This window comes from Salvelinus namaycush, chromosome 14 (genome assembly GCF_016432855.1).
Source record: "Salvelinus namaycush isolate Seneca chromosome 14, SaNama_1.0, whole genome shotgun sequence".
NCBI classification, from domain to species: domain Eukaryota; kingdom Metazoa; phylum Chordata; class Actinopteri; order Salmoniformes; family Salmonidae; genus Salvelinus; species Salvelinus namaycush.
Genome location: NC_052320.1, coordinates 6,322,934 through 6,335,102, shown reverse-complemented (window position 1 = coordinate 6,335,102; position 12,169 = coordinate 6,322,934). Strand labels below are relative to the sequence as shown.

The window sequence follows — 12,169 nt, the reverse complement described above, 5'->3', positions numbered from 1 at the left end:
TCACGTGTGTTTTGTGGGTGTTTGTCTTTCGTGTTAGTATTCGTGCCACACGGGACTGTTTTCGGTTGTATTCTATTTGTTATTTTGTTTCATGTTAGTGTTCAGTTTATCCATAATAAATCATGGACACTTTCCACTCTGCGTCTTGGTCCGATCCCTACACCTCCTCTTCAGGCGGAGAGGAGGAAATCAGCCGTTACAGAAACACCCACCAACAAAGGACCAAGCGGAGTGGAAAAGGGCAGCGACAGAGGCAACAGAAGACACAGGACTCGTGGACTTGGGAAGAGATCCTGGACGGCAAAGGACCCTGGGTTCAGCCAGGGGAATATCGCCGTCCCAAGGCGGAGTTGGAGGCAGCGAAGGCAGAGAGGCGCTGGTATGAGGAGGCAGCGCGGCGACGCGGTTGGGAGCCCGAGAGTCAGACCCAAACATTTCTTGGGGGGGGGGGGGGGGGGGGGGGGGGGAACACGCAGAGTGTGGCAAAGCCGGGTAGGAGACCTGAGCCAACTCCCCGTGCTTACCGTGGAGTGAAAGGGTGTCGTACTGGTCAGACACCGTGTTATGCGGTAAAGCGCACGGTGTCCCCAGTACGCGTGCTTAGTCCAGTGCGGGCTATTCCACCTCGCCGCACTGGCCGGGCTAGGTTGGGCATCGAGCCGGGTGCCATGAAGCCGGCCCAATGCATCTGGTCTCCAGTGCGTCTCCTCGGGCCGGCGTACATGGCACCAGCCTTACAAATGGTGTCCCCGGTTCGCCAGCATAGCCCAGTGCGGGCTATTCCACCTCGCCGCACTGGCAGGGCTACGGGGGCCATTCAACCAGGTAAGGTTGGGCAGGCTCGGTGCTCAAGAGCGCATGTACTCCTTCACGGTCCGGTATATCCGGTGCCACCTCCACGTACCAGTCCTCCGGTGGCAGCCCCCCGCACCAGGCTGTCTCTCCGGGTTCTCTCTCCAGCTGCTCCCACCTGTCCAGCGCTGTCAGAGCATTCCTCTTCTCCAGCGCAGCCAGAGTCTCTCATCTGCCCAGCACTGTCTGAGCTGCCTGCCTGCCCAGCACTGTCTGAGCTGCCCGTCTGTCCCGAGCCGTCAGAGCTGCCCGTCTGCCCCGAGCCGTCAGAACTGCCCGTCTGTCCCGAGCCGTCAGAGCCGTCCGCCAGACAGGAGCCGCCAGAGCCGTCCGCCAGACAGGAGCAGTCAGAGCCGTCCGCCAGACAGGAGCAGCCAGAGCCGTCCGCCAGACAGGAGCAGTCAGAGCCGTCCGCCAGACAGGAGCAGCCAGAGCCGTCAGCCAGCCATGAGCAGCCAGAGCCGTCAGCCAGCCATGAGCAGCCAGAGCCGTCAGCCAGCCATGAGCAGCCAGAGCCGTCAGCCAGCCATGAGCAGCCAGAGCCGTCAGCCAGCCATGAGCAGCCAGAGCCGTCAGCCAGCCAGGATCCGCCAGCCATCCAGGATCCGCCAGAGCCAGCCAGCCAGGATCCGCCAGAGCCAGCCAGCCAGGATCCGCCAGAGCCAGCCAGCCAGGATCCGCCAGGGCCGCCCGCCAGCCAGGATCCGCCAGGGCCGCCCGCCAGCCAGGATCCGCCAGGGCCGCCCGCCAGCCAGGATCCGCCAGGGCCGCCCGCCAGCCAGGATCCGCCAGGGCTGCCCGCCAGCCAGGATCTGCCAGAACCGCCCGCCAGCCAGGATCTGCCCCTCAGTCCGGTGCTACCCCTTGGTTCAGTGGGGTTGATATGGAGGGTGGTTGTGATTAGGAGGCCAAGGGGGCGATTAAGGAGGCGGGAAAAAACATTGAAGTGGGATCCACGTCCCGCGCCAGAGCCGCCACTGCGGACAGACGCCCACCCAGACCCTCCCCTAGAGTTTTAGGTGGTGCGCTCGGAGTTCGCACCTTAAGGGGGGGGTTCTGTCACGTTCCTGACCTGTTTTCTCTTGTTTTTGTATTTATTTAGTATGGTCAGGGCGTGAGTTGGGTGGGTTGTCGATGTGTGATTTTCATGTTGGGATTTTGTGTGTTCGGCCTGGTATGATTCTCAATCAGAGGCAGCTGTCAATCGTTGTCCCTGATTGAGAATCATACTTAGGCCGCCGGGGTTTCACGTGTGTTTTGTGGGTGTTTGTCTTTCGTGTTAGTATTCGTGCCACACGGGACTGTTTTCGGTTGTATTCTATTTGTTATTTTGTTTCATGTTAGTGTTCAGTTTATCCATAATAAATCATGGACACTTTCCACTGCGTCTTGGTCCGATCCCTACACCTCCTCTTCAGGCGGAGAGGAGGAAATCAGCCGTTACAAAAGCATTGTTGGTTAAGGGCTTAAGGGCTCTACTGTACACCTGTTGTATTCGGAGCATGTGACAAATACAATTTGATTTGATTTGAAATGTGTCTTCCGTAGATAATCCAACCCCTCTGAATCAAAGCTAACCAATAAAGCAAATATTACTTTCATCATGTGGCTCAGCTGGTAGAGCATGGCGCTTGCAATGCCAGGGCTTTTGGTTCAATTCCCACAGGGGACCTGTACGAAAAAGCATGGAACTGTATGGACTCACTGCTGTAAATTGCTCTGGATTAGAGCGTCTGTTAAATGACTAAAATGTAATGTTTGATCTTTTGTAAAGCACTATCAGTAGGTAACATAACACTAACTATAAAAGATATTGGGGCGGCAGGTAGCCTAGTGGTTCGAGTGTTGGACTAGTAACCGGAAGGTTGCAAGATCGAATCCCCAAGCCGACAAGGTACAAATCTGTCATTCTGCCCCTGAACAAGGCAGTTAACCCACTGTTCCTAGGCCATCATTGAAAATAAGAATTTGTTCTTAACTGACTTGCCTAGTTAAATAAAAAGGTTTAAAAAAAAATATATGATTTCCTTATTTCAGATCTGTGCAAATGACTAACTTCTCTGTTCAATGTGCATTAATTATTGGTGTCAATTTGTTGTAGTAAAGTTGCCATGATGACATTAACCAGAATCTATGAGAAGTGATAACCTAGAAAACCTGTTTGTTCAGTTACACAGCAAGTGCACAGCCATTAAAAGACAATAGCCAAGATTCTGACCAATGTTTTATTGGACAATGAAAGTACATCACACCAGGCAAATTCAACTGGACAGAAAGAAAACTAAGATGACAATGGTAGAAAAATAAATTTTACAGATTTACAGATATTTTACTTAATCCAATTGCTAGTTTTAAAGGTAAAATCATATTGGTTAAAGCCAATTTCATCCCAAATTACTCAATTCTGAACTTGTACTGTAAATGTATATACGCCTAAATGCGTAAGTTAAAAAACACTTAAGACTTAAAAGCAAAAGAAACATGATGAAATAAATAAAGTGGAGATAATTTTCTTCTTATCCAGCTAGATGTTATCTGATGTCTATGGTGTGTTGGATGGTGTTGTACAATCAGGACGATGTGGAATGATGGATGTAGTCTCACAGGTCCCTCTCCTTTGTCTCTGTGCTGGAGGAGACAACCTTCCCGTCCACCAGAGTCTGTGTGACGGTCATCACCTTGGTCTTCACTGTCCGCTGATCCTCCAGAGCATCCTGGAGCCTGAGAGAGAGAGAGAGAGAGAGAGAGAGAGAGAGAGAGAGAGAATCACAACTATCAGTCAACATAAAAATATTTATGCAGTGGCTGCTTTAGCCTCCAAGACAGAAAATGGCCATTGGATGCTTATTTACCACAGTAGGCTCTTGGCCGGCAACAAACTTCATGTTCATTCTCTTTCTCAAGTCTGCTTAATTATAGGAATTATGCATGCAACACCAATTAAGCATTTCTCTCCCTCTTACTCACTTGAAGTCTCCTCCGTCCAGCAGTCTCCTGTATGTGGCGATCTCCGCCTCCAGCTTCATCTTGATGTTGAGCAGGTGCTCGTACTCCTGCGTCTGCTTCTGAATGTTGGAGCGGAGGTTAGTCAGCTCAGACTCCAGACCCACGAGGATGTTGTTCAAGGATTCCATCTCCATGTTGTAGCGCATCTCCGTGTCTCGCAGCGTCCCCTCCAGAGATCCTTTCTGTTAGACAGAGAGAGAGGAAGAGTAAAGACAATCAGTACAGGTGATTGGCATTGGAAATTAACATAAAACTTAAAAGAAAAACTCCACCCAAAAACTATCATTTGGTATTTGTTTCATAAGTCCATTGTTGATATAGTCCCAAAATGTGGTGCATGACCACAATCCAGTTTTCAAGATATATAACTTTTAAAATATAGAAATACGGCTAACATGTAAAACCTTTTGGGACTATTTCAACAATAGACTAGTTATAGAAATACCAAAAGATAGAGTTTTCCTTTAACCAATAGCATTGATGCCATGATGTCTTTTGTACACACTGGCTGTGTGAATATAGTATTGTTGAGGGATCTTACCAAGCTCTTTTGTGAGTCTAGCTCGATCTCCAGTGTCTGTAGCTGCCTACGGAGGTCGTTGATCTCTGTGTGTGCGCCTTGGAGGGCCTCTGTGTTCTGTGACACCACGGACTGCACCTCTGTGATCTGGAAGGGACATAGAGGGGATATAGATGTCAGTTTAAAAATCATTGGTTAAGTAGGAGTTTCTGTGACGCCTTCACTGTGAAGTCATCAGTGTGTGGTAAATGAATAAGCTGGTAGGTGTTACCCGTGTTTCATGCCATGCTTTGAGCTCCTCTTGGTTCTTCAGGGCCTCTTTCTCGTACTTGGCCCGGACCTCAGCCATGATGGCGGCCAGGTCCTGGCCCTTAGGAGCATCCACATCCACCTGCACTCCAGACTGGGAGATCATGTTACGCATCTCCATCACTTCCTGTTGGGGTAGAAGGACAACAACGTTAAAATTCATTAAGCAATATGTTTTCAAGAGTGAAGTCAGCGTCCGTATTTAGGCTGTTCGTTTGGGTACTCAAGGTGCCCCCCTGGGTGCGTCCTATGTGTGTGCCGCACCCACCACACCCCCGCTAAATCCCAAAGATCTCACACAAAACAACCCCTGTTTATACAGTATGGTTGACTCCGTCTCCGATGGTGGCATGCTAGGTCTTGCTCTAGTTAAGCCATTGTGATGACAAGGGAGATGGTAAACATTTGTTTGGTGGTGCAAGAGGGGTGGGGTTGTGTACTATATTGGTTTGGTGGTTGAAAGGGGGGGGGGTTGGGCCATGGTGAACTTACATTGTCGTGGTTCTTCTTCAGGAAGATAAGCTCCTCCTTCAGAGCTTCGATCTCACTCTCCAGGTTCATGCGGCCCATGTTGGTGTCATCTATGACCTTCCTCAGGCCAACGATGTCAGCCTCCACAGACTGGCGAATGGACAGCTCAGACTCAAACCTGAAACACACAGCAAACAGCATCAGATACAATGCCCAGGAGAGCTACGGTGAAATATTCTCAAAAGTGTCCGTTTAAAGGCCCAGTGAGGTCAAAACATAATTTTCCTGTGTTTTGTAAATACTTCCATAATATGAGGTTGGAATAATACTGTGAAATTGTGAAAATTATGATAATGCCCAATTAGTGTAAGAGCTGTTTGAAAAGACATCCTGAAATTTCAGCCTGTTTTGGTGGAATGGAGAACCACTCCCAGAAAATCCTAGCTAAATTCTTTCTTAAGAAATGTCTCTTTGCTAAGAAGCTATTTTTGTTTCAGTTTAACCATTTTAATGTAAAACAATCACAGTAAGGTATTTAAGTGTTACCCAGAAATGTTTTGATATTGAGATAGAAACGGCTGCATTGGACGTTTAAAGCATAGACTGTAGAGTATTGAGGGTATGCAGTTAATGTGCCACATCCACGGTGTTTGTTAAGTTACTGTTAATTAAGGTGTGTCAGCAACCGTCTGCTAGTTTAGTCACCGTTAATTAAGGTGTGTCAGCAACCGTCTGCTAGTTTAGTCACTGTTAATTAAGGTGGTGTGCAACTGTCTGGTTTGCCTAGCTTGACTTACTTCACCCTGAAGTCATCAGCAGCTAAGCGGGCATTGTCGATCTGAAGACACATACGGGCGTTGTCTGTTGTGGCATCAAACACCTGCCAATGACAAGGAGAAAATAAGTTAAAGTCAACATACTTTTCATTTCATTTTTTTTTCACAGCAGTTTCAATGCTGTACTTTTGTGTAATGAGTATGAATGTGACAAGGCTGGTGACAGTGGCAGCCAGAAGCAGCGGAGGCCAGCTGCCCCACAGCCGCAGTGTTTGCTCTCCATGGTATAGTAGATAAGGCTGGCGATGGATGGATGCAGGTTACAAAGTTCGGGAGGCAATCATTAACAGCCAAGCTGAAAGTGCAGTGGAATACATGTCAGGATGGAGGCAGGTGATTTGCATCAGGCGGGAGGTTGGTGTGTGTGTGTGTGTGTGTGTGTGTGTGTGTGTGTGTGTGTGTGTGTGTGTGTGTGTGTGTGTGTGTGTGTGTGTGTGTGTGTGTGTGTGTGTGTGTGTGTGTGTGTGTGTGTGAGCGTCCGTGTGTGTGTGTGTGTGTGTGTGTGTGTGTGTGTGTGTGTGTGTGTGTGTGTGTGTGTGTGTGTGTGTGTGTGTGTGTGTGTGTGTGTGTGTGTGTGTGATGGGGAGGGGGTGGTTACTGGGTTGGGTTTCCTGTTGTTCCTGTCGTGAGAAGCCTTGTTTTTGTAAAGGAGGAATATTTGAACTAGCGGTCACATCCTGGTATCACGACAAAGAAAAATGAACCCGTTGTGATCTATGCGTTGGGGGTTGATTACGTGCCATGGGCAGTTGGTAAAGCCAACACATCCATGTTGGCAAACACCAGCTTAGCTCCCTAGGCCTTCCTCCCCTAACCTTTTATGTAAGGCTTCATAATGACAACCATTACATGAGCAGCAGACTAAGCAAATATTTTAACAAATATTTGCACAGCTCATGTTCAGTTTACCATTTGTTTTTCTCATTTTCAACGTTAAGTTCAATGTCCTTGTTTGGATTTTTTTTTTAAGGGACAAAGAGAAGCAATTAGATAGCGGACTAAACTCCACTCCACGGTGAAGGAAGCGGACTAAACTCCACTCCACGGTGAAGGAAGCGGACTAAACTCCACTCCACGGTGAAGGAAGCGGACTAAACTCCACTCCACGGTGAAGGAAGCGGACTAAACTCCACTCCACGGTGAAGGAAGCGGACTAAACTCCACTCCACGGTGAAGGAAGCGGACTAAACTCCACTCCACGGTGAAGGAAGCGGACTAAACTCCACTCCACGGTGAAGGAAGCGGACTAAACTCCACTCCACGGTGAAGGAAGCGGACTAAACTCCACTCCACGGTGAAGGAAGCGGACTAAACTCCACTCCACGGTGAAGGAAGCGGACTAAACTGCACTCCACGGTGAAGGAAGCGGACTGAACTCCACTCCACGGTGAAGGAAGCGGACTAAACTCCACTCCACGGTGAAGGAAGCGGACTAAACTCCACTCCACGGTGAAGGAAGCGGACTAAACTCCACTCCACGGTGAAGGAAGCGGACTAAACTCCACTCCACGGTGAAGGAAGTTTCTGATGAACTCCACCAACTGAGTGGAGCAGAGACCAGGCTTTGTGGAATTCAGCTCCGACTACATCGATTCGCCCAAGGCCAATTATTAAAAAAATTATAGTTATGAAACGCTTACCTTGTATCTATGTTTGTCCTCTGTAATAGTGTGCCTTTTTCTTTGTTTGCTGAAATCCATACTTTTTCACTAAAAGCTAATCAAATACAACCACTGACTGTTTCCTTGTTGAGATTCAATTGGCACATGCGCATTTGAGCTGAATTGCCTCTTAGAGAAACAGCAATGAGCCGGTGGCTGTATTTGATTAACGGTTATTGAAAAAGTATGGATTTCAGCAAACCAAGAAAGGCACACATTTACAGAGGACGGACATAGGTACAAAGTAAGCATTTCATAATAACATGTTTTTAAAGTATTGGCCTTGGGGGAATTGATGTAGTCGGAGCTGAATTCCACAACGCCTGGTCTCTGCTCCACTCTGTTGGTGGAGTTCATCAGGAATTTAATTCACAATGGAGTGGAGCTTAGTTAGCTAGCAATAGAAATTCTGTAATGATAGTCTTGTGATATATTTGCATGTTGTCTCTCGCTATTGGTATCTGGCATCTAATCTCCATATTTTGCATAGTTACTCTTGTCACTTTGGGTGGTTTGACTTTGGCACGTTGCTCCAGCAAGGTCTACACGGCAAAACCACAGAAGCATGACTGGAATGTTCCAGAATCCAATGGAAAGAGTTTTTCGGATATGTTTTTTTTTTTAAATAAAAAATATAATATAGTATCAGGCAGTATTTACTGTATGCTTTAAAGTACAACAATAACTTGTTACAGATGCAATAGGCCTATAATAATGACTTTTTACTAGATGTCTAACAGTATTTTTCCAAAGTATCAACAGCTCTGAACATTTCCAGTTGAATGGCTCACAGAATATCCTTGCTCGCCCAACAGTATACACACATAAAGCATTATAAACCCATATGTCAATCATTCAGTATTGTATATACATGGAACACTATCAGAGGAATGGGAATGGAATGACCTGGTTGGACGGACTACTTTTTAATGACACAGTACATTGACTCCCAAACTCATTTACCATGCTCCACCGTCAAAATAAGGACCACACCATGAAATAGTAGCCTTGTGTAAGTTGTGAGTAAGAACCACACCATAAAAGACCCACAGACCACACACTGGTTGAATCAACATTGTTTACCAACTTAATTTCAATTAAATTACGTTTAACCAACGTGGAATAGACGTTGAATTGACGTCTGTGCCCAGTGGGTAGTAGCCCTGTGTAAGGAGTTCAACTTTCTCTCATCTATAGTCTACGGTGGTGTATTCTCATTTATTAATTTACTGCTCCACACTTACCATAGCTGAGAGAAAATATCAAAATAACCTTTTTAACTTGACCTACAACTGTAACAACTCTCCCAGTTTTCATGGTTAAATTTGTGCATAACTGTTGATGGTTATATTGTAGATAATCATTTGAAATGCTACTGTATCGTCGTTTCATTGCTAACAATCTTTGTGCTATACAGTTAACTGATAACAGGAAGTTAAATAAACACATCCATGACCCCTGAAAATGCTAGCTGGACCTGGAACTCTGGCCATGTCGAAGGTCAGCTAGCAGAACCCCTTGGAATTCCCCTTCTTATTGCTTTCTGTCAGCCCCTTGACCTTCTGCCTGGGGATGCCGGCACCTTGCCATCACTAATCAGCACGGCTCTAACGGACGAACCAGCTACACTGGGTCTTTACTACCCAGGGCAATAACCTGACAAGGATATAGTAAGGCCACTGTGTTTCCTCTTTCAATCCCAAACTACTCTCTGTCACTCTGTTACTCTCGTCTGTTGGGTCAGCCATTCTAGGACAGTGAACTTGCATTTGAAATATATATTACTTCCCTAAAGCTCTATGGTGTAGATTTGTCCAGCATCTCATATTAGCCAATAGTACTCCTTCCTCCCCCTGGCCTCTCACCTTCTTCCTCAGGTCATCCAAGATGGCGTTGTAGCGGCTGTAGTCGTTGACATCTGGGCCTCTCTTCTCCATGGCCTCCCTGATCTTCAGCTCCAGTTTGCCGTTGGCCTGCTCCAGGTTCCTCACCATCTCTAGGTAGGAGGCCAGCCGGTCGTTGAGGTTCTGCATGGCAAACTTCTCATTGCCCATGATGTGAGCGGTGTCTCCGCTGGCGCTCACCTGGATGCTGCTGGACATGGAGCCCCCGGAGCCTCCCATCCCAACCCCCATCCCTCCCATCCCGCTTCGCACACCCGAGTAGGACACAGAGGAGATTCGAGTCCCCTGACCCCCAGCACCACCATAGGTGCTGGCGGCCCGGTAGGTGGGAGCAGTAGAGCTGTGAGTGATGGAGTAGCTGGACCCACTGCCAGGTCCCCTGGCGCTGCTTCGTCTAACACTCATTTTGTTAGATGGAGTGAGATTGAGAGAGGCACAGAGAGTTGAGAGTGGGCCGGCAGAAACAGGAGCACACAGACACACAGAGCATGGACAGAGAGGAAGCCGCTCAAACTTTATAACCCTGCTGGCCCCCACAGTCCCTCCCCCTAAACACTCCTCTCTTTCCAAGTTCCCTCCCTCTCTCCTCTGTGCACCAAAAGCACTTTTTATAGAATTCTTTGTCTGGCTTTGCACTCTCAAACTTGAAACTCTACAATATACTGTAATTTCAAATGTGAATTTTTGTTTGCCTCAGTTTGTAACTATTCCATGTCAAAATCCCTCGGTAATTTGAGATTTTCATCTCTTTAGTTGTAATGTCACAAAATAAGTAATCAATGTATATTAATTATGGACTGGTACAACAGAGTGGTGGTAATCAGAAATATTTTTTGATTGTATATACTTGTGATTATTTCTGGACCAAAATATGGTAATTTTTTATATGAACCACGTGTGTGACCTGTAATGTGTTATTAATGTATTTGTGTTCCACTCCCTACACAAGGTGTTTCTCAATTTCCTGACTGGCATACATTCTTCTTGAGAAATGACGGATAGTGAGCAGGGGTTAGTCATGTTCCTGAGAACACCTGGAATCACATAGAACTTTTTATTTCAAGTTGTGACAACTCCAGTGTATGTGCAAGGTTTTAGACTGATCCAATGAATCATTGCATTTCTGTTCAAAATGTTATATCAAGTCTGCCCAAACGTGCCTAATTGGTTTATTGATACATTTTCAAGTTCATAACTGTGCACTCTCCTCAAACAATAGCATGGTATTCTTTCACTGTAATAGCTACTGTAAATTGGACAGTGCAGTTAAATTAACAAGAATTTAAGCTTTCTGCCCATATCAGATATGTCTATGTCCTGGGAAATGTTCTTGTTACTTACAACCTCATGCTAATCACATTAGCCTACGATAAGTTCAAACGTCTCGCGGGGGACACATCAATCCTGTAGAGGTTAAAAACTTAAAAAGAAGAAGAATGGCCATGAAACAGAGGAGACAGGGTAAAGGCGTCAGCATGCTTCAGAGTTCGGCTAGAGCAATTTTGCATCAATTTTGCATCTGACTAGGATGTTTGGTGCAGTATTTCTCAAGTGAAAAAATTGTCTCTCGTTGAACGACAAAACCCACTACCATTGAAGAATCCCTACTGTTAACCAATCGCCGACAAGGGGGCGTAGAATTTGGCTCGCCTCGAGAAAAAATGGTGTGTGCCCAAACGGACAAAATGTCACAAAATGTCATCATAATATACACTGAGTATACCAAACATTAGGAACACATTCCTAACATTGAGTTGCACCCCCCCACCTCTTTTGCCCTCAGAACAACCTCAATTCATCTGGGCATGGACTTTACTAGGTGGAGAAAGAATTCCACAGGTATGCTGGCCCATGTTGACTCCAGTGCTTCGCATAGTTGTGTCAAATTGGCTGGATTACCTTTGGGTGGTGGACCATTCTTGATACACACGGGAAACTGTTGAGTATGAAAAATCCAGCAGTGTTGCAGTTCTTAACACAAACCGTTGTGACGCGGCGACCCGGCGACGATGAGACAGCCTATAGGGAGGAGGTCAGTGACCTGGCAGTGTGGTGCCAGGACAACAACCTCTCCCTTAACGTCAGCAATACAAAGGAGCTGATCGTGGACTACAGGAAACGGAGGGTCGAGCACGCCGCCATCCACATCGACGGGGCTGTAGTGGAGTGGGTCGAGAGCTTCAAGTTCCTCGTTCTCCACATCACAAAGGAATTTCCTTGGTCCACTCACACCAACACACTCTTGAAGAAGGCACAACAACGCCTCTTTCCCCTCAGCAGGCTGAAAAGATGTGGCATGGTCGCTGGAACCAACAGGACCCTGAACAGTTTCTACCCCTAAGCCATAAGACTGCTAAATAGGTAGTGAAATAGTTAACCAAATAGCTACCCGGACTACCTGTATTGACCCTTTCTGCACTATCTTTTTGGACTCATCACATACGCTGCTGCTATGTTTATTATTTATCCTGTTGCCTAGTCACTTTATTCCTAGTTATATGTACATATCTACCTCAATTACTTCGTACCCCTGCACATCGACTCAGTACTGGTACCCTGTTATATAGCCAAGTTATCGTTACTCAATGTTTATTTATTATTACTTTTATT

The 12,169-nt window shown here is 46.7% G+C and overlaps 1 protein-coding gene across 1 annotated transcript; it reads right to left on the bottom strand.

Moving 5' to 3' along the window:
* Positions 1-3,058: 3,058 nt before the first annotated feature.
* Positions 3,059-10,060, bottom strand: LOC120059060 (keratin, type I cytoskeletal 18). Its single transcript, XM_039007840.1, has 7 exons — positions 9,521-10,060; positions 5,956-6,038; positions 5,180-5,336; positions 4,650-4,814; positions 4,400-4,525; positions 3,820-4,040; positions 3,059-3,573 (listed from the first exon to the last, which is right to left on the bottom strand). The coding sequence occupies exons 1-7, from the start codon at positions 9,962-9,964 to the stop codon at positions 3,453-3,455; spliced, it is 1,317 nt and encodes a 438-aa protein (XP_038863768.1). The 5' UTR covers positions 9,965-10,060; the 3' UTR covers positions 3,059-3,452.
* Positions 10,061-12,169: the final 2,109 nt, after the last annotated feature.

Bases quoted from the DNA above. Each gene is read 5' to 3' on its own strand.
- LOC120059060 (XM_039007840.1), bottom strand. From the start codon at position 9,964: ATGAGTGTTAGACGAAGCAGCGCCAGGGGACCTGGCAGTGGGTCCAGC. The intron at 5,337-5,955 runs GTAAGTCAAGCT...TGTGTGTTTCAG, and splicing joins GCTGATGACTTCAGGGTGAA to GTTTGAGTCTGAGCTGTCCA. The intron at 4,815-5,179 runs GTAAGTTCACCA...CTACCCCAACAG, and splicing joins TGAAGAAGAACCACGACAAT to GAAGTGATGGAGATGCGTAA.